The 25,071-nt window shown below is 42.0% G+C and overlaps 2 protein-coding genes across 2 annotated transcripts; one reads left to right on the top strand and one right to left on the bottom strand.

Moving 5' to 3' along the window:
• Positions 1-963: 963 nt before the first annotated feature.
• adamtsl7 (ADAMTS-like 7) lies at positions 964-12,532 on the top strand (the record flags this gene model as incomplete). Its single annotated transcript, XM_079649217.1, has 12 exons — positions 964-1,098; positions 1,836-1,965; positions 2,126-2,301; positions 2,423-2,531; positions 3,445-3,627; positions 3,997-4,126; positions 4,796-5,018; positions 6,283-6,456; positions 6,654-6,827; positions 7,007-7,186; positions 7,862-8,006; positions 11,004-12,532. The coding sequence occupies 12 exons, from the start codon at positions 964-966 to the stop codon at positions 11,156-11,158; spliced, it is 1,914 nt and encodes a 637-aa protein (XP_079505343.1). The 3' UTR covers positions 11,159-12,532.
• Positions 12,031-25,027, bottom strand: ptpn9b (protein tyrosine phosphatase non-receptor type 9b). The gene is made up of 13 exons (XM_079672013.1): positions 24,926-25,027; positions 21,574-21,717; positions 20,901-20,990; positions 20,554-20,678; positions 20,288-20,393; positions 20,057-20,167; positions 18,991-19,958; positions 18,756-18,852; positions 18,253-18,322; positions 18,067-18,145; positions 17,537-17,687; positions 15,407-15,614; positions 12,031-14,712 (listed from the first exon to the last, which is right to left on the bottom strand). Exons 1-13 carry the CDS (start codon positions 24,956-24,958, stop codon positions 14,489-14,491), a joined length of 2,406 nt encoding a protein of 801 aa, XP_079528139.1. The 5' UTR covers positions 24,959-25,027; the 3' UTR covers positions 12,031-14,488.
• Between the last annotated feature and the right edge of the window lie 44 nt (positions 25,028-25,071).

The raw sequence follows: 25,071 nt of genomic DNA, 5'->3' as shown, positions 1-25,071 counted from the left end.
ACCATAAACTTACAAAAAAGTTGTGCATCTAAATCCACTTGCTTTTATTTTTTTATTCTCCCCCTTTCTGGCAGACAGCCTGATCTAAGACGCTGGTCCCCTGCAGTGAATAACCAGCAGTCACTGAGCTATGACACAAGCATTCTCAAAAGTCTTTCAGGGAATACTGTGAACTCTGTCCAAGACGGGAGGCAAATTCAGTTTTCCACTGTGACAGCTTAATAGCTGCCATGTCTGATTATACACACACACACACACACACACACACACACACACACACACACACACACACACACACACACACACACACACACACACACACACACACACACACACACACACACACACACACACACACACACACACACACACACACACACACATACACACACACACACACACACACACACACACACACACACACACACACACACATACACACACACACACACACACACACACACACACACACACACACACACACTGCGAGCATTGAGACACAGTAACTCTTTAACAAACATATCGGCAGTGACATGTACAATCATAGACTTACATACAGGTTACTACAATATTCTCTAAAGATGTATCATATTTTGCATATTTTGGTGCAATTACATTTGGATTTAGCTATCTAAAGCCTCATATTCTCGCATGACAATTTATGGGAAGAGATATTGTTTTTGGCTTGAGGATACACTACAGGAGTCTGTCATCAAATCATAAACACTCATCATGAGCTATCAAGACATTCTTGGTGCAAAATGGGTGTGATTTAAACTAGCAACAACTTTTTTTTAAGCATACAATTTCCAAACACTTTCTCTCAACACTTCTCCTTACACCACTCAAAACGCTGTCTTTTTTCCCTCCCACCTCTCAAGCCAACCCCAGCTCACAAACACACACACACTCCCATTAAACATATGTCTGTGTGTGTGAGTGTCCTCCTCCCTCAGTCTATCCATGGCTGTATTGTGGCAGCAGCTCCTGCCCCTACAGCAGGGTCGAGCTCTGCTTCTCCTTCCCTTCATCTGTCTTTTCTACCCGCCCTCGAGTGCTATTCCCTGGGATTCCAAAGCCAGTCCACTCCCTCTGAAGGTAGGATATCCAGATGGCCATGGAAAAACTATAACAATGATTATCATAGCTAAAATGTTATGCAATGTTATGCTTTCTAATACTTTTGTAAGTGAATTTTGGCGCAAAATATATTATTTGTGAGATCCTTGTTTTCTTATTTATGAAGGACATTTTTTACTTTACCCATTATAACTTAAGCTTATTTGAGGTTGTTTTGCTTATGCATACCACAGCTAAAATTCTTTATCAGAATCAGGGGAATAACTGCATGACATGATATGTTTTATATTATCTGTGTTTTTGTCACTAAGGATAACTAATCACTAACAGATCCAGTTTTTTCAGGGTTGTGAATAAAACAATAAAAACCAGAAGGACCAGATAGACATGACACGAAAAACAACATAAGAGTTAAACTAGTAAAATAGAGATTTGTACACGGGGAGGGGAGAGGGAGACCAACAAGGCTTCAACTCCAACCAAATGTGGGTCTGGACTGAGTGAGCTTAGGGATTTCCAGAAAGAGGGGTACTAAAGTAAAATGGATTAGTGAAAATGAGAGAAAAATGTGCAATGTGATCCAACGGAATTTATGATTATACTATTCCAACCTATGATTCCAACACATGCCAGTGATGGTGAAACCTTGGTAGAGGTGAGCTAGCATGCAGCGAGTCTGCAGATGAGTGGGCACATACAGTGTTTGTACCTGTGGATTTTTGTGCACTAAAATGTGTGAACATGTGTGTTGGCAGGGTTTTGAGCTGGTGAAGGGACATTTCTCCAGGAATTTCCTTCGTGTTGGCTACCATAAAATAACAGAGATTCCTGCAGGAGCATGCAACATCAGCATACAGGAGACAATAAAGAGCCGAAACTACCTGGGTACACACACACACACACACACACACACACACACACACACACACACACACACACACACACACACACACACACACACACACACACACACACACACACACACACACATGGGAGACATATTTTTGATGAAAAAATGTAGGATGAATATTGCGTTTTCCTCCAGCTCTGCAGACACAAAGTGGTGTCTCCATCATCAACGGCAACTGGGTGATTGACAGGCCGGGGATCTTCACCGTTGTAGGAACGGAGCTGACGTACAAACGGCCAAATGAAATCCGCTCTCGCAATGGAGAGTCCATTACTTCACCCGGGCCACTGTCTGAAGACCTGCATGTTTATGTGAGACACAAACTAAAACACACCATGAGAGCTGCCCGTTATTCAAATGCACTAACACAAACAAAATTACTTGTACTACAATGCTGTACAATACATCATCATCACTTTCTCTTTCACACAGTTAATCTACCAGCAACCAGGTCCGAAAGTATACTATGAATACATTGTGCCATTACAAAGCACAACCCCCACTCCTGAGCAGACCACACCTGCTACTATTCTGCCCTTGGGTGAGTGCAAACACTAAAACACACACTTAAAACCATATTGGAGTGAGCCTAAATAACAGTGTCCAATTCCTCATACTGAATATTCTGGCTTGCCCTCAGGGAGCATAACACAGAACAGATTTGTTTCTGCATGAACAGGGCAGAGTGTGTGGTTGTTTAGTTCAAATTTCAGGATAACGCTAATATGTATCATTTTCCGCAAAATTGTGTTTTCGAAAATTTGATTAGGATTTAGATACCAATTTAAACAGGCAGGCAGCCAAACGTTGTTCTGGCACAGAGCTCTTTACCGCACACTGAGATATGAATCAGTTACTTGAGCCTGATTTCATTTCAATAACTAATATTAAACCTTCATTAAATACTGTATATTTTAGATGTTGCTACATTTAATGTATGTCTTTTGATGCTGATAAATATTGATTTAAGTACAAGAGTTCTCAAAAAACAACACCTATGCTTTAAGCCCCCTGTTTATACTGTTGCTGATTAGACCTCTATTCTGGCTGATGCTGGACTAATGCTCGGAATTACAAGATCTCACCAGACTCCATGGCTATGTCTAAAATTGCTCCCTACAGTATGCACTTAATCTAATTATAAGAGCGATAACGGAGTAACTTTACCCAACCAAAACAGTGTACCAATGCAAACAGCAGTGTGAGGGAGATGTCAATCAATCAACCACACTTGCATGCACAGACCTGAGAAGAAGATCTAATTTGGCAAAATTATTGAAATCCTCTGTGTTGGATATCATAGATAAACTGGGTCTTTAACAATATTATATTTCATTTAAGGCATCATATCCTATTTCTATCTATTCAACTTCTTAAAACGTCATGTTGACCTTTCGTCCATTACTTGCCTGTCAAATTAGGGCTTCAACCTCAAACTGTCTCTACTCTTGTAGCTGAGACAGTGGGCCCAACCCAACCAGGGGAGAAGGAGCACCAAGGTGAGGTCACTAACAATGACATCATCAAAGAGAAACCCCATCCTTACCAGATTCCCCCTGAGCCCAGCGTGAAACCCCAACCCACCTACACCTGGACAAACAGTGGGCGGACGGAGTGCAGCAGTACCTGTGGGACTGGTGAGGAAACACACGTATTTCAAAGAAAGGGCGACCACACATTTCAATAAAACTTTCCAAATCTCTATCTCTCTTTTGTGAATGATACTCATGTTCTATGGAACATTCTTCTTCTGATAATAAGATGCTAGAATATCAAATATGACAGACTTACAGTTAATGACAGCTTAAACTATTAACAGTACCTGTTAATGGGCTGAGATTGCTCGCAAACTACATACTTTGTATCATTATTTGTTTCTAATGGAAATGACCTAGTATCTGGCAAAATGTGTACACATTTATTGCTTAGTCTTTTTCTGTGTGTGTGTGTGTGTGTGTGTGTGTGTGTGTGTGTGTGTGTGTGTGTGTGTGTGTTTGTTTGCGCAGGCAGGCATCAGGTACTCTGGGAGTGTGTTGAGAAAGATTCCCAGACAACTGTTCCTCCTGACCTCTGTGACCCTGCGCTTGAACCAAAAAACAAGGGAGAAGAGTGCAACATGCAGTCCTGTCCTGCATAGTGAGCTGCGCACACACACATACACACACACACACACACACACACACACACACACACACACACACACACACACACACACACGCACCCACGCACACGCACACACAAACACAAACACATGGTGTAGTGTCTCTCAGCGTGAAGCCTTCATCATTCACACACATTCAAGTCATGAGTCAGTTACCCGTCAGAGTCAATCACACTGAGGCCCCGGCCCCACGAGAACGATAACGGTCGTTTTCGTTACTGTTTAGTGTCATATAGACCGTTCTCTCGTGACTCTCTTTGGTGTGGCTTTGGTTTTCATGTCTTGGTAACTCACAACAGATCTTACTATGCTACGATCTAGCAGGGTGTAAGTGTATGTTAGCTGTGAGTCTGAAATATTTGTTTCCGTTGGGAAAAAAGCAGAAGAGGATTGCAGAAATTAAACGTTAGAAGTCAAAAGGATGAAGAGAAACATATATACGAGTGCACCACAAATTGGCTTTATTTGCTTTTGTTCAATTATGATCTCCTTTGAGGAGACTAGGTTGGTAAAATTAAGGACATTGAGCTGGGACTTGAAAAAGATCATGCTAAACGTAAGTCTCAGTGTATAACCACATATCTTGTGACAGACTGCAAACTGCTCTTGATTTTCTCCCACTCATCCTTTGTTTTTGCTGACAGCTTTGACCTGGGGGAGTGGTCAGAGTGCAGCAGGAGGTGTGGGCCTGGCACTCAGCACCGCCAGGTCATCTGTCGCCAGGTAACTCATGTTCACGCCAACTGGACGGAGACATCGGTTACAGTGGCACAGGAGCTGTGTGGGACGTCTGATAGGCCGGTGACCAAGTCTACATGCCAGCTGAAGATTTGCAGCCAGTGGGAGATACGATCTGAGTGGAGCCCGGTGAGAACAATACCTATGCAACAATAACAATACATATTTAATCAAATTATAATTTGATTTGTACATTATATCTGAATCTGCACAGTAACGTACAACTGTAATTGTGAAGAGCAATAAAGTACACTTCTGAAATATAGTGGAGTACAGACTAGTTATAAAGTTGTTTAAAATTGTAATACTCAGTAAAGAAGATTCAAGATTCAAGATTGGCAATGAAAAACTTAAAGGAGACATGTCATGGCCATTTCCACTGATCATAATTCCATTGTTGAGGTCTACTAGAATAGATTTATATTGTGCAATTTTCCAAAATCACTTTGGTTTCTCATACAGCATCTCTGTAAACTACGTGTATTCACTGACTTTCACTCTCTGCCTTTAACGGCTCGTTGTAGCTCCAATAGCTCCAGCCCCCACCCTCCCTGTGAGCACAGTGTGCTCTGATTGGTCGGGACGTTGTGAATCACGCTGAGCTCCGTGGAGGTGTTGTTTCCTTGTTTAGCGATACACAGCGAAACACAGCCAAACTCATCCTGAGCACACACAAACTCACAGCCGAAGTAAAAGCAATAAGTGTGGCTTGAGTAAGAAAAAGGTTGATAAACGCTGTGAGAATGGGTCTGCAGAGAGAATTTCGCTCGATCCCAACTGTCTGTTATCAGCCTGCAGCAGAAATCAGCAGAGCTGCCTGCACTGTGTGTATGTGTGTGTTTGTGTGTGTGAGGAAGTCCGTGGATTGGTTAATTTGGACCAATCAGCCTGGTCATAGCTCTTGGCGTGGCTACTGGGTGTTCAGACGTCACAATGTCCAGGAAGAACATGAGAAATCTCCAACGAGGCGTTTTGGTGAGGTCTTTTCTGTGTTAGAGTTTTACTCTCTAAAGGGTGTACTTTGAGAGTTTTTGACTCTGCAGACCGTTTACATGCATAAAAACCTTCAGAACACACAAGGGGACGGGTAATAACGGGAAAAGCAGGACATGGGACCTTTAAGTCACAGGCTCCTCCAACAGTGCAACATGAATATACATATATAGGAAATAGAACAAATAAAACAGATAAAGAGCAAGTCCTTCCAAACTGAATGGACTAAATTCTCTAGTCCTAGGGAATTCTAAAATGCCTATAGGCCTACCCCCCAAAAAGCTAAACAATATGTGAGCTATAGTTGCATGTCTACAGTCATTAAACAGGCATTTAAAAATACATATTTAGCATTAATGAAACATCCAGCCCTTTCTCTCTTCCACCTTCTGTCCCCCAGTGTTCAGTGCCATGTGGAGTGGGACAGCGCAGCAGGGAGGTGGTGTGTGTGAGCAACCAGGCTGAGGTGGAGGAGGATGAAGAGTGCAACATGAACCTAAGACCAGACACTCTGCAGAACTGTGACATGGGAGCCTGTGCACGCAGCTGGTTCACCTCCCTCTGGAGCCAACGGGTAACAGAAACAAGTTAGATAGTGTAATATACTCCATTTGTGTGTGTGTGTGTGTGTGTGTGTGTGTGTGTGTGTGTGTGTGTGTGTGTGTGTGTGTGTGTGGGGGAGGAGGATGGGACACAACAGGGAATAAGGGAAAGAAGGTAGGAACTAAGTTACTTCAATTAAAAGTTTATGTGAGTGTAATGTTTTTTCAGTGTTCAGCAGAGTGTGGACAAGGCAATCAAACACGGACCGCAGTGTGTCTGATGGATTATGTGACTGATCTGCCATTGGACAGCTGCGAGGGGGAACGCCCAGCAGAATTGAAACCATGTGACTCAGGCCCCTGCAAGAACAGCCTGGAGTGGTACACCGGACCCTGGGGTCAGGTAATTGACATGAACACGGACACATACAGCTGAAAACACAACACATTTGAACCTTTACCTTTTGTGTTGAACTTTTGCTTGTGTGTGTGTGTGTGTGTGTGTGTGTGTGTGTGTGTGTGTGTGTGTGTGTGTGTGTGTGTGTGTGTGTGTGTGTGTGTGTGTGTGTGTGTGTTGTGAAGTGTTCTGCAGAGTGCGGGAATGGCACACAGTCCCGGAGTGTGGCTTGTATTTTCAACGACGATGGTCGTATGGAGGTTGTGGACCAGTTCAAATGTTCCAGTCTCTCTCAGCCAATCACAGCTCAGCCCTGCAGACTGAAGCCATGCGGTGTCCAGTGGTACGTCACAGAGTGGAGCGTGGTAAGTGTCTCAAAGTCTTCCCTTCTTCCACTATGCAAGACATGCCCCTCATGTGGTATCAGTCAGAGCCATAGTCAATAGTTGGGACACTTGGTGTCAATTAAACGTTAAATGTTCAAACAACATCTGTGACTAGATCAAATCATTTTAATCCTTTAAGTATAATTCAAAAGGTCTTGACCTTAACAGTTTCAGAGGGTATATATATTTGTTTTATCTAGAGTCACCAGGACAGACAGTTTGCTGATGGGATTTATGAATGTCATCTTTAAAGGGGACATACTGTATCACCAGAAACTCACTTTTTCAGTACTGGTGCATATACTGTACATTTTGGTGTCTGTAGTGCCTACCAACCCATAAACATAAAAATAGGAAATTCCATAGGTTTTGTGTGAGCTTCCTTATTGAAAACACAAGGGATTCAACAAGCCCTTCAGATGTGGCTCCCTTCTTTTGTCACATTCAGTTTAATAAGAACCAACTTTGCAATTTTTCTCAAATATATTTGCATGGCCAGATACCACAACTTCTTTAGAATTAGTTCAAAAGGTGATGGATTTAGTTGTGACGACTAAGTGGTGTCCATATTTAGGACTCCAATAAAATGATGTATACTGTACTGTATGTGCGACTCTTCCTCTCTGTCTTCACTCTCTCTTTCTAACACCTCAGTGTTCACGCTCCTGCAACACGGGCTACCGTGTGCGTGAGGTGCGCTGTCTTGCCGACAACATTTCCCCAAGTGACCGCTGTGACCCGACTTTGACCCCAGAAAGCCGAGAAGAGTGCAACAAACATCCCTGTGTAGCTGAGATAAGTGAGTCTGTCAGCCAGTGTTGTACTACCCTCCTGTGCCCACTGTCAGTGCAGCTGGGTCAGAGTGCACACGAGGGTCAGAGAGGACCTGTTTGGAGTGAGATTTCTCTGTGATGCTGTCAATGTTGATAATGTTACCATGCAGATGTTCATATGGAGGAAGAATTGAGCATTTGAAAAAAAACATGGCGATAAAAAAGGGTTTAGAATGATTTTGACTCCACTTTGAGGGCTTAGACTGCCTTGAGACTCATATTGTAGAGCAGGGGTGTTCAAACTACGACCTGGGGGCCAAATGCGGCCTGCGGACCATTTTGAATCGGCCCTCAGCTAATTAAAAAAGTATAATGAAATACGGCCCACAAATGAAACTTGTACTTGTCTTATATTGTACTTCTTAACTGTACATGTAAACATATTACACAGTAGTATTCATGTGTTAATAAGAACACTTTTCAAATAAATTCAGTCAATGAAAGTTGGAAATATTTTCTAACATATCTTAGTTCAAATGTATCAAACTCAAGGCCCGGGGGCCAAATCAGGCCCTTGGTGGATTTAATTTCGGCCCGCAGGATAATTTCGAATTACTATTAGATCTGGCCCGCCGGTATATTGCACGCACACCTTCACTCCATCCTGAGGGTCTCCTCAGCTCAGAGCCTGAGCCCAAACATTGATGAACTTGAACCCAATATGAGATGCCAAGTATCTGGCTTGAACTAGCATCACAGAGCAGCACACTGAGTTTCAATGGATGTTTCCTTCTGCACTTTCTTTCTTGCGACAACAGGGCATGTTTGTTTTGTTCTTTGAGGGAAATAGTTTTTTTGAAGCTGTGACTCCGGAAAAGCTGCAGATAGAGCCATAAGAAATTAATGCAACTGATTATTTAATGTTGTTTTTATAGGCAATAATTTAAGCTTTGTTAGTTCCAGGTTGAATATGTGCAATAAGTTCATTTCAATACGTTTTGAAATAAACATTGAACAAGTCCGGCCCTCGACTAGTACCGATTTTTTAATGTTGGCCCACTGTATATTTGAGTTTGACAACTCTGTCTTAGTTGATAAGAAAAAAGCCCAATTACTTGTTTACATAACAAGCTTGAAATAAACCCTTCCTATTTGTCCTTATTATAATCAATCTGAGGCTTCTGCTTTAAGGGATGAGCTGCCACCACTCACAAGCATGATTTACCAACATTTGATTGATTTAGCTAACTTTAACTTATGAGGCGATATACAGTGGGGCAAAAAAAGTATTTAGTCAGCCACCAATTGTGCAAGTTCTCCCACTTAAAAAGATGAGAGAAGCCTGTAATTTTCATCCTAGGTATACCTCAACTATGAGAGACAAAATGAGAAAAAAAAGAAAATCCAGAAAATCACATTGTCTGATTTTTAAAGAATTTATTGGCAAATTATGGTGGAAAATAAGTATTTGGTCAATAACAAAAGTTCATCTCAATACTTTGTTATATACCCTTTGTTGGCAATGACAGAGGTCAAACGTTTTCTGTAAGTCTTCACAAGGTTTTCACACACTGTTGCTGGTATTTTGGCCCATTCCTCCATGCAGATCTCCTCTAGAGCAGTGATGTTTTGGGGCTGTCGCTGGGCAACACGGACTTTCAACTCCCTCCAAAGATTTTCTATGGGGTTGAGATCTGGAGACTGGCTAGGCCACTCCAGGACCTTGAAATGCTTCTTACGAAGCCATTCCTTCGTTGCCCGGGCGGTGTGTTTGGGATCATTGTCATGCTGAAAGACCCAGCCACGTTTCATTTTCAATGCCCTTGCTGATGGAAGGAGGTTGTCACTCAAAATCTCACGATACATGGCCCCATTCATTCTTTCCTTTACACGGATCAGTCGTCCTGGTCCCTTTGCAGAAAAACAGCCCCAAAGCATGATGTTTCCACCCCCATGTTTCACAGTAGGTATGGTGTTCTTTGGATGCAACTCAGCATTCTTTCTCCTCCAAACACGTCTAGTTGAGTTTTTACCAAAAAGTTATATTTTGGTTTCATCTGACCATATGACATTCTCCCAGTCCTCTTCTGGATCATCTAAATGCTCTCTAGCAAACTTCAGACGGGCCTGGACATGTACTGGCTTAAGCAGGGGGACACGTCTGGCACTGCAGGATTTGAGTCCCTGGCAGCGTAGTGTGTTACTGATGGTAGCCTTTGTTACTTTGGTCCCAGCTCTCTGCAGGTCATTGACTAGGTCCCCCCGTGTGGTTCTGGGATTTTTGCTCACCGTTCTTGTGATCATTTTGACCCCACGGGGTGAGATCTTGCGTGGAGCCCCAGATCGAGGGAGATTATCAGTGGTCTTGTATGTCTTCCATTTTCTAATAATTGCTCCCACAGTTGATTTCTTCACACCAAGCTGCTTACCTTTGCAGATTCAGTCTTCCCAGCCTGGTGCAGGTCTACCAATTGGTTTCTGGTGTCCTTTGACAGCTCTTTGGTCTTGGCCATAGTGGAGTTTGGGGTGTGACTGTTTGAGGTTGTGGACAGGTGTATTTTATACTGATAACGAGTTCAAACAGGTGCCATTAATACAGTTAACAAGTGGAGGACAGAGGAGGCTCTTAAAGAAGAAGTTACAGGTCTGCGAGAGCCAGAAATCTTGTTTGTTTGTAGGTGACCAAATACTTATTTTCCACCATAGTTTGCAAATAAATTCTTTAAAAATCAGACAATGTGATTTTCTGGATTTTTTTTTCTCATTTTGTCTCTCATAGTTGAGGTATACCTAGGATGAAAATTACAGGCCTTTTTCATATTTTTAAGTGGGAGAACTTGCACAATTGGTGGCTGACTAAATACTTTTTTGCCCCACTGTACCTCTAGTTAGTGGCCCAGCCCTTCGTATATTTTCCTGTATGTGGCCGTCGGGGGAAAAAGTTTGGACACCCCTGTTGTAGAAGAAACAACTGAATGGAAGAAGGACATTTGCACTAACTTGCGCCTCCTTCCCTTTAACAGATCCATCCTGCAGCGACCAGTATCATAACTGTGTGGTGGTGGTCCAGGCTCGTCTCTGTGTGTACCCTTACTACAGAAGTGTCTGCTGCGCCTCCTGCTCCCGTTCCAACAAAACATACCCCAACTCATTTCAGAGGAACCACATCCGCAGATGATGCTAATAAAAAAATAATATCAATTTACAGACACACACACAAACAAAGAAACACACAAAATGTAGTTTTAGATTGTTTTCATTCTCAGTGTAACTTTTAACCGGTAAAATATAAGAACTTGTATATTTATTCTTAAAAAAGGGTGTTTAACTTTTTTTTACTTAGCTGTTGTTTGTTATGATGAAACTTGGTGGAAGGATGAAGCATGAGCCATGGAAGATCCCATCCCATTATGGAGATTATCTGAATCACAAACCACATTTTTCAAATGTGTTTACTTTGCGAGATGTGGCATTCTACTCATTCATATTGGCTTTTTAAATATCCTTTTTTTTATGTTTCCTGTATAAGTAATGGGGGACAAAATCCTCAATTTCCAGAAAAACTGTTGGATAGAATTAAAATTAAAAAAACAATGACATCTGACGCTAAAATTAAACTTGCTGGACTAAAAGAAGCTTTTGAATATTTCTATTGTAAGACAAGCAATGTCAAATTTTACACCCAGTACAAAAGTCCTGTTTTTAATGAGATATGTAAGGAAACAATGCAGTGAGATAACTACATTTATATACTTTAAACTATATAAATGTTTACTTTTACACAAAAACGTAATTTATTAAGCAAGTAGTAATTTATGGCCAGAAAACATCGTTATGGAGTAAAAATGTACTTTCCTAAACCTATATCTATAGGCCTAAAGCTGGCTGCTTTTATAATTGGGGTGAGGAAAACTGAGAAATGCTTTTTTAAACAGCAACATTGAATGGAAAGTGAAGATTCTATGGGGAAGTATTCACTGAAAGCATGGTGTACTTTATGTATGCACAACTCTATCCAGTGGGAAATAGATCGCATAAACCTTGTACTCATTCAAGATAGTAATACCGTTGCTTTAATGGGACAGCCGGGCTGACATGTAAAAGGCCATAATTCACGAGAACTTAAAGCACATAAGAAAACATTAAATGAACACCAATGACAAACGCATTTTGCATTCTCTGTTTCTCATACAACTAATTATTGTAGCATTGGGACCAGTCTTTTACACACACAATCTCCCATTTTGTATCTTCAAATCTTTAGTAATGTTCCCGAGGTGCTCCAGTCTTTGTGTCCGTGTGGATGCAAGGCTGCATTGGTAGGTCCATGCTTGTTTGCACTTGTTGCTGTGTGAGAGGAAAGATTCTTTAGGGTGAGCCTGGGCCTTTGGTATTGAGGGATGCAGGGTCCACATTCACCAACAATATCACCGTCTGTCTGACTTAATTGCTCGGACTCCATTATCCAGAAAACATTCAAGGCTCGCTTTCCATGCTGATAAACCTTTACCCTTTATAAATATATTTTTGTACTCATAGACACCAGGCTGGACTTCTGTGAACAAAAATGGCAGCTGCTTGTATTTTTTTGCTCTTTTTGTTGTCTTTGTAGCTCTCTTTTGTCTTGTCCTTGGCATTGGGTACCAGACGAAAAAGAAGTTAATTGTTATTGAGTTTAACAATAAGCTGTCTAAAAACATACTTGTTAGCTTCCCCTGACCCCCCCCCCCCTCTATTTTCCTAGAATTGAACAATCAACATTTATACAAGTCAGTTCTGAAAATACAATGGCAAGTGACACTTTCCACCAAAATCTCATTGTGAAAAACAAAAAATATATTTCACTCCCCATCTGATTTGTTCAGCTTATCAAATGCTTTAACTACTCTGTTTTTCTTTGTAGCCTCGTACCAACATTCAATGATTTCAATATTGTAGAACTTTTACAAAGACATAAATATAGTAGGATACAATACAGTAAAAAATACAAAATAAAGTTGATATACTTTTTTTTCTTAAATGATAATTTACCAGAGGCAAACCCAGAAATGGAACTTTGACACTAGGCAAAAACACTAGAATTACCCCCTGAGGTCAAATGATAAGAGAATAGCCATGTCTCAAACCAGAGCTTAGTCCCAGGTTACTCACTACTCTCCCGTTATTCACGAGTAGTGCACTATGTACAGGACTATAGGCAAAATGTGGGTGTCCTGTCTGGAACATAGTCAACGTGTACTAATGAAGTGCACTCGTTTGGGTGTTATTACTATACTAGCGAGACATTAAGCCAAGGAAACTTGAAGGCACAATTATCTGAGGCAGAATATGCCCCGAGAATTAAAAACAACAGTTGTGGTATTAAGGGAGTAAGATTTAAAAAGGGAAAGAACAAAAGGGGAAATTAAAGTTTACAGTTTCAGATATGGTTTCGGTCTGAGAATGACGAGGCAGTGAATCAAGTTAAGGCCAAATTACTTAAGACCGTCCAATCAGAACGCTTCAACAGTAAAGATGATGTAAGACCTGATAAATCCCACAGATTTGCAATATGATATCATTTTTGATAACAGAACTCTTTTCTGTATTTTGTCAAAGCCTGGCTCGCTACATAGATATTTCTTCTGATGGTTAAGTCAATTTGTATTAAACAAGGCTTTTTTTGCTCTTCTTTTAGAGGTTGTTATTATGCACAATAATGTATAAATGTATGTTACAAGAATATACATGGGCTTCAGTCTATAATATCTCAGTAAGGAGTACATCCAAGCATTCAGGGTGAGGACTTTGGCTTTGAAAAGTTAGTCTACATATGCACAAATATGAAACACAAGTAGAAAATGCACCATAGAAAAAAAAGGACATGAAAAAAAAAGAAAAACCGGAAACGGACTAAATGGCTCACACACTGATCTACTGTCGCTTACGACCATTTGCTCACACAAGCATTTCCTCTGAAAAAAAAAAAAGTTTTTAAGTTTCACCTTTTTACACCCTTCACATTTCCTCTGTCATCACAGAGATGTTCAGGGTTGAAAAGGATGAAATAAAATAAAAAAAGGAACAAGACTGGGGTTTGGAGGGCTTCAAGGGAAAGATTTCAAGTTTGTCATTCCTCATGTGCAAGTCAATATAAAAAAAATGCTACAACTCGTACAACTCTCTTGTCAACAAGACAGGTTCAGGGCAGGCCAAGTCCCCTCGCAGTTTGCTAAATAAAAAGGGGCTCGGAAATTGGCAGGACAGCTTGCTTCATCGGTGACGCAATGCACGGTCTCCACTCCCTGCATGTTATATCTCCAGCTCTCCACCTCCTCCGTCTATCAATTCATGCGAAGGAAGAGCAACTGTGAGTCTGAGTCTTTACATCGAGAGCCGAAACTAGAAATCCATCATCAGTCTTTTTTTTTTTTTTTTCCTCGCTCTTCTCCTCTGGATCTTCATTCTTTCGTTCCTATGATTTCGGCTTATGTTGGCTATCCCACTCGTTTTATTGTACGTGCGTCCCTCACTCGCTGTCAGTCTCTAGGTCTGAGTCGGACCACTGCACTGGGCTCAGTTTTCCATTGCGCTGGGCATACTCGATGACTGCTGTGTAGCAGAAGTAGTACTGGTCCCAGGTCTGGATGCTGAAAGCCCTCTGTGTGCGCATCCGTCGCACCGTCTGACGGATGTCCACCGAGCCGATGTCCTCCAGCCGGGACAGGCAGATGTCCAGTGTACAGAACGTGCCTTTCAGGGAGGGGAGATGGATAAAGAGAGGATGAAAAGGTGAACAAAACAAGTTACCAAATTGCATACACATACTTGGCACGTTATAAAAAAGATGGTTTTGAATTTTAGCGATGATTAAATCATTTTTTCACAAATGTAACACTTCTTGGATCCATTTTAGATGCTAAAGTACAATTACTTGATATTTTCAAACTTTAGCTGTTTTGGTAAATGAAACAAATGTTTTTTAAGCTAGACGTTTGCAAAGAAAGTGTCCAAGTATACTGAGACTTATGTAGTACAGTTAGAATTGAAAAATATCTTGTCTAACTAAATTGTTTTGTTTTAGAGTTACACTAAGACTGTAGGCCAACATAAAGCCACACATTACTCAAAAGGAACAATGTCTCAGCATAAACATATGGGTTTAATTGTTATCCTTGTTTGATGTTGCAAATGGAACTGCTGCAATGCAAGAAAAATGTCAGACTTGATCTGACAATAAAGTATGACCGTATCGTAGATCAATTAAAGTGCACAAAAAAAAAGTATGAAGAAGTATATTTATAATACTAGAAGTTCTGGTCTATGATTAAAAATAAGACAATTCTGTTTCTAATCGCTGTTTGGAAAACTCAAGTGTCAAAGCAGTAACAGCAACAAGAGTGAAACACAGGATAGTGAAGATAAGAGTTCATATCAAGCGCTTTACCTGTGCGGCCAATGCCGGCACTGCAGTGCACAACCACAGGGGGGCCCCCTGGAGGGCCCGTCCAGCTGGAGCCCAGGCTCTGGACCGCAGCCTCCCTCCTCCTCAGGACATGCTCACGGAAGTCCAACATGGCTGTAGCACATTTGGGGACCCCAAAGTCTGGCCAGCTGACATAGAGGTAGTGGCACACCTCCCGTCGCTCCCCAGACTGAAGAAAAGCCATAAAGGACCACAGAAAGATATCAGACAAATAGCATGTACAAGCCTGTAGGCCAGTATCCATGTCAAGTATTATTGTGAAATAAAATGAAACGGTAATATATACAAAAAAATGTAGGAGCAGTGTGCGAAAAAGTACACGTCCCACCGTCCGGGAAGTGTTATTTACAATATCGGACAAGTAGATCTTTCAATTGACTTGTCCGGTGGACAAGTGACGTTTTTCGCCCTGATTTATTGACAAATTATTGATAAATTCAGTTTACAAAAGGCAGAACTCATTCGCAAATTGTACGTGTCCGCCATTGTTTGTTTAGAAATGTTAGTTTCGGTTCTGCTTGTCGATTCCTAAGGAAATGCATCTCGCCGCTTTCTGTACAGGTAGACGGGGGCGGGCGGGAAGTGTAGCACAGTGGCAGGGTTGGGAAGCAAAACTCGGTTCCGAGTAGGAACAAGAAATAACAATTGTCCGGTCCCGGGATTGATTAGAGTTGTGAGGAAAGGAGGCGAGGCCGAGCCCCGCGGACCGCAGCTCTCCCTCTCTATGCTCCGTATCAGCTGATCGCTGCACGATGCAGCTCAGCGTCTCTCTCTCTCTCTCTCTCTCTTTCTACGCACAGCGGATCCGCTGCCCGTTTAACAGCGTCATCTTTGTCAAACTTTCTTATGTTCTTTCTCGAACACGTAATGAAGGTTATTAAGTGTTTTAGCTCCTGTGTTGTTAATATTGACCGCCATTTCCTTTATGAAGTGAAGCAGCCTCACTGTGTCCTCGCGCGGTCCTCACATCCCCGGACCCCCAGACTCGGAGGAGCAGAGGGATGTCAGTATTGTTTATGAAGCAGGGTATAGAAAGTACATAATTAAAATGAAAATACTATTTATTTACTTTTACAAACAGTGAGCAGCTGGGCAGCTGCAGCATGTGTATTGCAGGACATGTGTAAGCGTCTTTGAGTTTTACAAAAGTGCTAGGCCTATAGGCTATAAATATAATGTATTATTAGGCCTATGTGTTGGACATGTGTGGTTGGACCCTGTCTCACAGGCAGGTTGCAGCATGTGTGTTGCAGGACATGTGTTGGACACACAGACTGTGTGGTTGGACCCTGTCTCACAGGCAGGTTGCAGCATGTGTGTTGCAGGACATGTGTTGGACACACAGACTGTGTGGTTGGACTCTGTCTCACAGGCAGGTTGCAGCATGTGTGTTGCAGGACATGTGTTGGACACACAGACTGTGTGGTTGGACTCTGTCTCACAGGAGGGTTGCAGTGTAACATCAGAGGAGACTGGGCCAATTGTACATTCTCAAACTGCACCACTCAGAATTAACTAAACAATGCAGAGATTATTTTTATATAATTGTATTCAATAACCGTAAGAAATTAAACAGTATGAGGTGATTTGTAAATAGAAATACAGATTTGACTTAATGTTTTCATAAATATATTTTTCTCCCAGTTTGTCATGGGACTTATTTTTACCCTCTCAAAGAAGCGGAATCGAGAACCGAAAATAACCGGAATCGAAAAGCAGAACCGGAATCGTTAAAATCCAAACGATACCCAACCCTATGTGTGATGCAGTCAAATCTTACCGCTCATTTACGTTAGCGGTGTCGTAAAAAACGTGGGAAAATGTAAAATACGATGGCGAAGAAGAAGATTCCAGTGGCCCCAAAAAATGTATTCGGACAAGTAAATTGCCAAACTCACTTTTCCATGGACAAGTACTCTCTAAAAACTTTTTCTCACACTGAGGAGATTGCACTGACAGGAATTCCACAAACTAAATGCAGCTGTGTCATATCGAGTTATCTTTGATTAGATCTTTATAAAAAAAAATCCAATTAACATAATTAAGAATTGATCTACTATTACAAGTACAAATGCTGTCAGCATGACGTACCTGTGTGTTGTAAAGTTCAAGATGAGAGAGTTTGAAGTCCTGAAACACCTGGACGTGTGTGCTCCTGACCAGGAAGTATCCGTGCTGCTCAGTCTTTCCATCCTCCAGAGGCCAGTACTGACCACACTTAACACGCCCGCGCTCCACCACCCTGAGACACAGTTACACATCTCTTTAGCTCATCATCAGCCAATCAAGGATATGCTGTTACTAGGACTACCACTTTGTATACAAAGTAAGGATGTAGGGAAGTAGGGAAATAGGGGAGTTTCACAATAGTATGTTTGTGATACTGTATCCATTTTTTATTAATAGTTTTCATGCAAAGGAACTCAGTTGTTGACTTTGTGTTGATGTGATATATCTTGTTGCTTAAGATATGGCAATGTATTGAATAGTCACCCCTGTAGCATGATCGTTTAGGCATCGTATCGCCTGGTTTTTGACAATAAACAGCCCTAATACACACAGCTTTTGCAAATCCTTTACACACAATTTACTACCAAACTAAGATGTAAAATAATTCTCACCTGGTGGTCATGACAATGATAAGTACCATCTGTTCCCAGACCATGCGCCAGAAGTCACCAAAAGTTTTTGGCAAAGGACCTGAAGGACACAAAATCTGTCAGGTCATGGTCCCACTGAGGTCTGCGGGAGGACTGAGTTGTGTTGGAGCAAAACAAAAATTGTAAATGGCAGAGTAAAGTGCTCACCCTGAGTTGCGATGTAGGCGTTGGTCCTCTTGTACCCATCCATGAAACTGGCATTTATGTAGTCTGGTGTCTGAAAAACACACAGAAACATGGTGAGACTCCCTGCTGTTAGAATCTACTGCCTCCTGTAGGAGCACATTTAACTTTGGTTTATTTTTAGGCCTGATAATTGCAGTTAATGGTTTCAACGGTAGACTGGAGTCACATAAAAAAGTTATTATAATGACTATGAAACAGGGTACGTTGCCAATACCAACATTTGTTCCAAAGCCATACCACCGATTTTTATTTTCGTTTTTTTACAACCAATTTAACTTAATAGTTTTGGTCATGATAACCATATATTCCGAAGCCAAGGTGGCAAACAACGAGCATTAAGCTTTCCAATCACGCATATGAATACATAAAATATGAAGACATAAAAAGAAATAGATTAAAACTTTTGGTTCAATTTTTTGTATTTTTTAAAGCAGTGAGAGAGAGAGAGTTGAATAAATGATTACCTCATCTTCATCATCACAGAGCTCGCAGAGTCGCACCCGTGACTGGTCCAGGCAGAGAACATCGCTGTACCTGTTCTTTATCTGATTTGCCAGTTTTCTGTTAAGGCAGAATACAATGTGAGGAATTAAATATTAAAACGTTATCTTTTATCTCTTTTCCCCTTGGTTGAGAGAGCCAGAAGAACACAGAATAAAGACAAATGAGCCCAATGGATAAAATATTCTTATCTCTTACTTGGAGTAGTCAAAGGTGCCTGCTGGGGGCTCCTTTCGTATCTCCTCGTACTCCTGATAAATCCCCTTCTTCTTCTTCCTCTTCACGTGTTCCACCAGATCGGGCACATTCATGCCTCCCTGCTCCGGCATGTGGACAGACATCTCCATGCAGCTGTCCTCCTCATCAGGACCCCACGATGAAGACAGGGGCGGGGACTGGGAGGAGGGCTGGTGGGGGGGTCGAGGCAATGATTTCTGGGGCAAAGGGGGCACGCCTTCCTCTTCCTCCCCATCCTCCCCATCCTCCTCCTCCTCCCCATCATCATCATCTTCCTCCTCCTCCTCCTCTTCCTCGTCATCCTCCTCCTTAACATCGTCGTTTTGAGAGCTTTGGGCAGGGTCCGCTAACTGTCCATCCACTTCATCCCCATCATCTTTATGGGAAAGCGGTGTGTCGGGGGGCGTATCTGATTGGGGAGGGGCTTGGCGGCCACGACCATTAATGTTGAAGTTGGGGCTCGAGCCGCTGACCGCCATGTTGTCCCCGCTCACTGCGGAGCCGTTCCAGTGTTGGTGGTTCCCCTGCCGCCTGTTTGCAGCAGACTGAGGGCTCTGCTGGTTCTGCCCCTGGCCTTGAGTCCTGCCCTCCACCACTCCGCAGTGGTTGTGTGGGTTAGCATTAGTATCGTCGTAGCAGTTAGAGTTAGCCACGGCTAGCTCGGAACCTAGCTGTGTGTTTATGTGGGTGTGGGACAGAGTAGCGCCTGCGCTTGTGTTGCTGCACTCTAAGCTGTAGGAGCGCAGCAGGCTCCCCACACAGTCGCGGGAGTCCTGTTCTTGTGTGTCGCCCTGATCTGCGTTTGTGTGTGCGTTAACGCAGGACTGGATCCAAGCCACGTGGCTATACTGGGACGTCCCACCCAGGTGTTCAGGGAGGGAGGAGACGGGGATGTGACCGGCCAACTCATGAGCTTTCACTGTGCACACCTGGAGGATTGAGAAGACCAAAACATTTAAAATGACATCCAAACCACATATTCAATATGTTATACTCTGAGTCAAACTGAAAAAGGTGCCATACGTACCCTTTCTCTCAGCTTCTCGCGCACAAATAAGCGGAGGACTGCAAAAGGTGCGCGGAACCAAAGAGGTGATGATACAATGAAGACACACTTCAGACGAGCTGGAAATGCCCCCTAATACAGAGGAATAACAGAGAGAAGAAATGATGAAAGGTGTTTGGGGGGAACGGATTTGACACAAGCACTTGACGGCAGGCAGATTCGAGAACAACAGAGGGTGCTTCTTATAATTACCTTGAGCAAATTGAGGATTTTGACACAGAGCTCATAGTCAAAGTTGCCATAGTTGGAGTTGGTCATGTCGTAAATAAATATGAGGCCGTCTTTTTGAGTTTGTAAACTGGGAAGCAATGAACAAGATTTTCCAGTTAAAACAGTGGAAGATGGTCAAAAGAAGCTTGCTATAACAAATAAATATGACTTCATAAAATATAACAGAGATTAACTTAGAAATAAGGCAGTACTCCAGTATAGCAGAACAATGAGGTAAAGTGCATCACCTCTCTATGGCTTTGTCCAGCTGATAGATGATGGCCTGCAGCACCGCTCTGTGGGTGGTGACGTCTGGCCGATGGAGACGAGCAGTGAAGAGCGCTAGAGCGGCACCATTTGCATCACGGCCAGGCTGGTAGGATGCATTAACAGGTTATCACAAAAATCAATGGAAAATTCATTTCGCCGAAACGTGCAGCTATAAATTCAGATTGCAACTGTATACAGTTTCAGACCATCTTTAACTCCATCTCCATTCATAAAGAGACACAAAGGAATTTGAACACAAAGAAAAAACTGTCCCTAAATGACCCGCATGTGCACCATTTTCTGTGTATCATGAATTGTGACTCACCAGGACTGTAAATTTGCCACTGAGCAGCTCAGAGCGTAGGGGCTCCTCGTCAGGGTTGATATTGATGATGCCCTCTTTGATTCTTGTGTTCTTGGAGACAGGAGAGAATACAAGTGCCATTAGCTTGCAGCTAGAAAAGCATGTAAACAAACTGCAACAAAATATATCGTCCATTTAAGCTTGTAAATAAAAATGTCCGTCAGACTTTTGGTTTGGTGCATTGTTTCTGTAAGGTTCATGCAATTTTGATGATAAAGAAACCCTCAAAACATGCTTCCAACACAGTACAGAGGTAGTGATTGTTGTTGTGCATTCGATTGTTATGGGTGTTCATGACGTTATGTCTGCCTCCTGTTTAATCTGCACAGAAGCCTTTGTGGTCTCACACATCGTTATCATGACTTGCAGACATGTTACAGTGGAGAGCAGTGACATATGTTAGGGTGCCAGTAGAACAGCATAAAGAAATGGTAAACCCTGCATCATATGACCTGATTTATTTCTTTTTTGCAAAAGGGTAGTTTAAACACCACCAAATAAATCTTATTTCCAATCAGAATTACAATATTGAGAAAGTGAGGTCACAAAGCTTGCAATTCAATATCTTACCTGTAGCTGATCAAAGAAATGAATACAGATTTCAGTTTTATCACCATTTAATGCAGTGCAATACCTTGTATGCTTGGAAGAGGTCGATGGATCTGGAGACGTCAAACTTGCGGGCCATAAGAAACTTTACAGCTGTGGGTTGGGACACGAGCCCAGCGCTGTGAGGCTGCTCCCTGCTGCGCACCTCACCCAGGAACTCCTCCACAGCCTGGGACACACAGGAGAGAGAAGATGGATTTCATTCATATTCTGTACAGACGGTGATATTGGGCTATATAAATAAACATTACATGATGATTGATTGATGGAAGGAAAAAGATGAGGTATTGTGTCCTGAATTGGAATAACCAGGGGAGAAACTGTTCAAATATAAGACAAAATAGGCTTGACAACTGACATGACAAAGAAAATACATGAGTCTCTCAGCACACCCAGCTTTGAAGTTTTTTCCCTGCCTAAGTTACAAAAATGTGTGATACAGATGGCTTCAGCAGGCTGTGCCCCAGCAAGATAATGTGAATGGGAGCACTCAAATGCCAGGACACAAGAATCAGCTGGATGTCACCCAAAGGAGCGGAATCCAAATATGTAACCAGGCCAAGGACAATGCATGGTAACACCTAGGGCTGCACGATTTATCGTGTCGTGACGATAATCGCTTATTTATGCGCGATATTCACATCGCAGGAAGTGCGATTTAAAAAACGAATGAACTCAAACACGTCATGTTACAATTCTTTTGCTGCTTGCTACAAAAGGAAAACTCATGTCAGGGCTACTTGAGTGAGTGACATGCAGGCTCTGCATGCACAGCAAACCACCAATCACAATCAAATCTCCAAACCAAACGGACCCGGTGATTAAAGGGAAAAACACTGAATAAAGTAGTTTCGTGTGTTTCTCCAGGGCAGTCCGGTGCTGCTAACCGAGCTAGCTCAGCTTGTTGCTCTGATAACTTAAGATCCAGACGTCCGTGACTAAAATCCTTCATCCGGTTAAATATAGTTAAAAAAATACCAATTGTATAGCATTAAAGTTCAAGAAAGGATGGTTTGCGGACAAAAAAAACTGCCTTTTCTTCAATTCCTGTATTTTTTCATATCGCAATATATATCGCAGGGCAAGAAAATATCGCAATGTCAGTTTTTTCCAATATCGTGCAGCCCTAGTAAGGGCTAACAGTATGTTAACAGTAAGGGTTAACAGTATGTTTTTAACAGTTGATTACCCTGAACTTTAAGTATAATTCAACTGAAAAAACAATAATAAAAAAAATTCATGAAAAAAAGAAAAAGTAATAATAATAATAAAAAAATTATCGTTTTATTTCGATTGCGTTGTTTTCGTAATCGTTGCAAGCCATAATCGTAATTGCGATTAAAATACGATTAATTGAGTAGCCTTAGCCCTGTTAACAACAGATTAACACATCAGCTATGTACCAAACTTGAATCTCCTTACTCATGGGACAAAGTGGATTCAATATGTATACCACCCCATGAACTGTTCGCCCCTAACCCTAATGCAATCTTGTCTTTTGACCCATTTCTTGATTAGATGGGAGGCAAACATAGAGAACACAAAAAATACGGCAATAAAAAACACCCACAGCTAGGGCTACACAATAAACAAAAAATTAAGGCTTACCATAATTAAATGAACATAACGGAATTTGAGCTTGAAGTTAAAAATACCTCCATAACACATTGACATCTCTCCTAAATATCGTGACTACAGTCCAGAGTAGAACAGTAGAGATTTGATGAAAATACTAATTGCAGGTCTTATTTTAATGCAAGGATTTGTTATTTAGCAGTAATGTAGCACACAATGAAAGTGTAAGCAGTGCTATGTAGATATCATTTTGGGTGAAAAGATTTGCTATAATTTTAATTATAATTTGCTATAGGAGATGCACTATGAATAAGGAATGGTCTTTGATGTACAAATGTGAAACAATAGCATGAATGTAGCACACCATGGAAGGGAAAGCAATGCTGTTTGATTAAATGTTGTGCCATAACATATTTTGTCCATCAAAATCAACAAATAATTGTGATAGGGCCCTTGGGATCGGACCATGACAGAGAAGCAAGGGGTCAAATTAAACACATAAGGATATCATAGGGTAGTTTAGTGCCGTTGACACCACTACAATTTGTATTTACTATTCGTTTATCATGTCATTATGCAACAATTGTTTAAGTAATGTGATCGAAAGTGACTGTTCCTTACAAAAGTTGTAACTGCACCACCACTTTTCACCTGAATCAATGTTGAATTTGTGTCATTTGTGTATGTAAATGACTCAATGAGTAACTTTATGTTGCGTCCTTTGGATACAGCGTATTCTACCATCGGTATCTCAGATTACATTTAGCACTAGGAAGCTCTCTAGGCAACAAGTCGTTGATTTCAGCTGGGAGCGTGAACTAGAAAAGGTTTTCAACACAGACTTCATAGGTCGTCAGGGCGGATAATGGATGTATGTTACTGGCTCTTGGAAAGTGATGCTAGCAACCAAGAAACACATCGTAATGTCTCAAGAGTCCTGTGACTTATCCTAGAGATCAGGTAACCATGGAAAAGATAAAAGAAGTAGCTATGAAATCAAGCTGTCATCACAATTGTTGCTTGACATTTAGTGTTTTCCATCAAAGTCAGGCCCGCCCCTTTTACTAGAAAGTGTTGGCAACAACAATGCTAGGAACCGGAGGATCACTTCTGTGAATTCTCTACCGTAAATCTGATAGGCAGGACACTGCGATGCTTGTTGGCTCATAGCAAACACTCGGGTAGTATGAAGATCTTAAGTGGGTCTTATCTGTGTCATGGTACATTATGACATTAAACATTTAAAGCAATGAGTGTTTTGTCATGTTAAACCTTTACACTTGGTCCAACATTATTTTTAACGTCTAGCAAGATAGCTGTCGAGGAAATTCCCTGCTAGTCAACAATAGCCATTAGCATTAGCCAGTAGCTAGGTTAACGTTACATGTGGCAGCAGGATGGCTAACGGTACCGTTAAAGACAAGAGAAGCCACATGTCTGGGGCAAACCATAGTCAACGACGTACCGCTTGGTGACATTAGCAATATGATCATTTATATGTGTTCCATGTAGAGCTGGGTTATCAAGGGTGTGAGTAATCGACATATATAGCCGGTTAACTGATCCCTACTACTACTACTAGCGAACGCCATCGTGCTAACACACATGCTAACTGCTGTCAGTCACACCGGAGTCAGTCGGGAGGAGCGAACGGGCCAGGGCTGTTTACTGGAAAACACCGTTAACTGGGACAATCACCTCGGCAAAAAAATCGCCGGTTGGAGAAGCAACTAAGGGTGACATGTCTACACAACAAACATGGCAGGGACATGAGTACAACAAATCCGTAAAGAGACCCTTACCAGCTGCTCCTGAGTTGTCAGGGCTTCCGCCATCTTGAAGCCTCCGCAACGTCGCAGCGGGCGCGCCCACCAGCCGCTGGCTCACGCCCTACACCCGAGACGGAGAGCGAGGCCCCGCCCACACGCAACACTGTTTTTATCAATGC

The sequence above is a fragment of the Notothenia rossii genome, assembly GCF_949606895.1.
Source record: "Notothenia rossii genome assembly, chromosome: 1".
In the NCBI taxonomy this organism is placed as follows: domain Eukaryota; kingdom Metazoa; phylum Chordata; class Actinopteri; order Perciformes; family Nototheniidae; genus Notothenia; species Notothenia rossii.
This window is presented reverse-complemented; position numbering and strand designations above follow the sequence as displayed.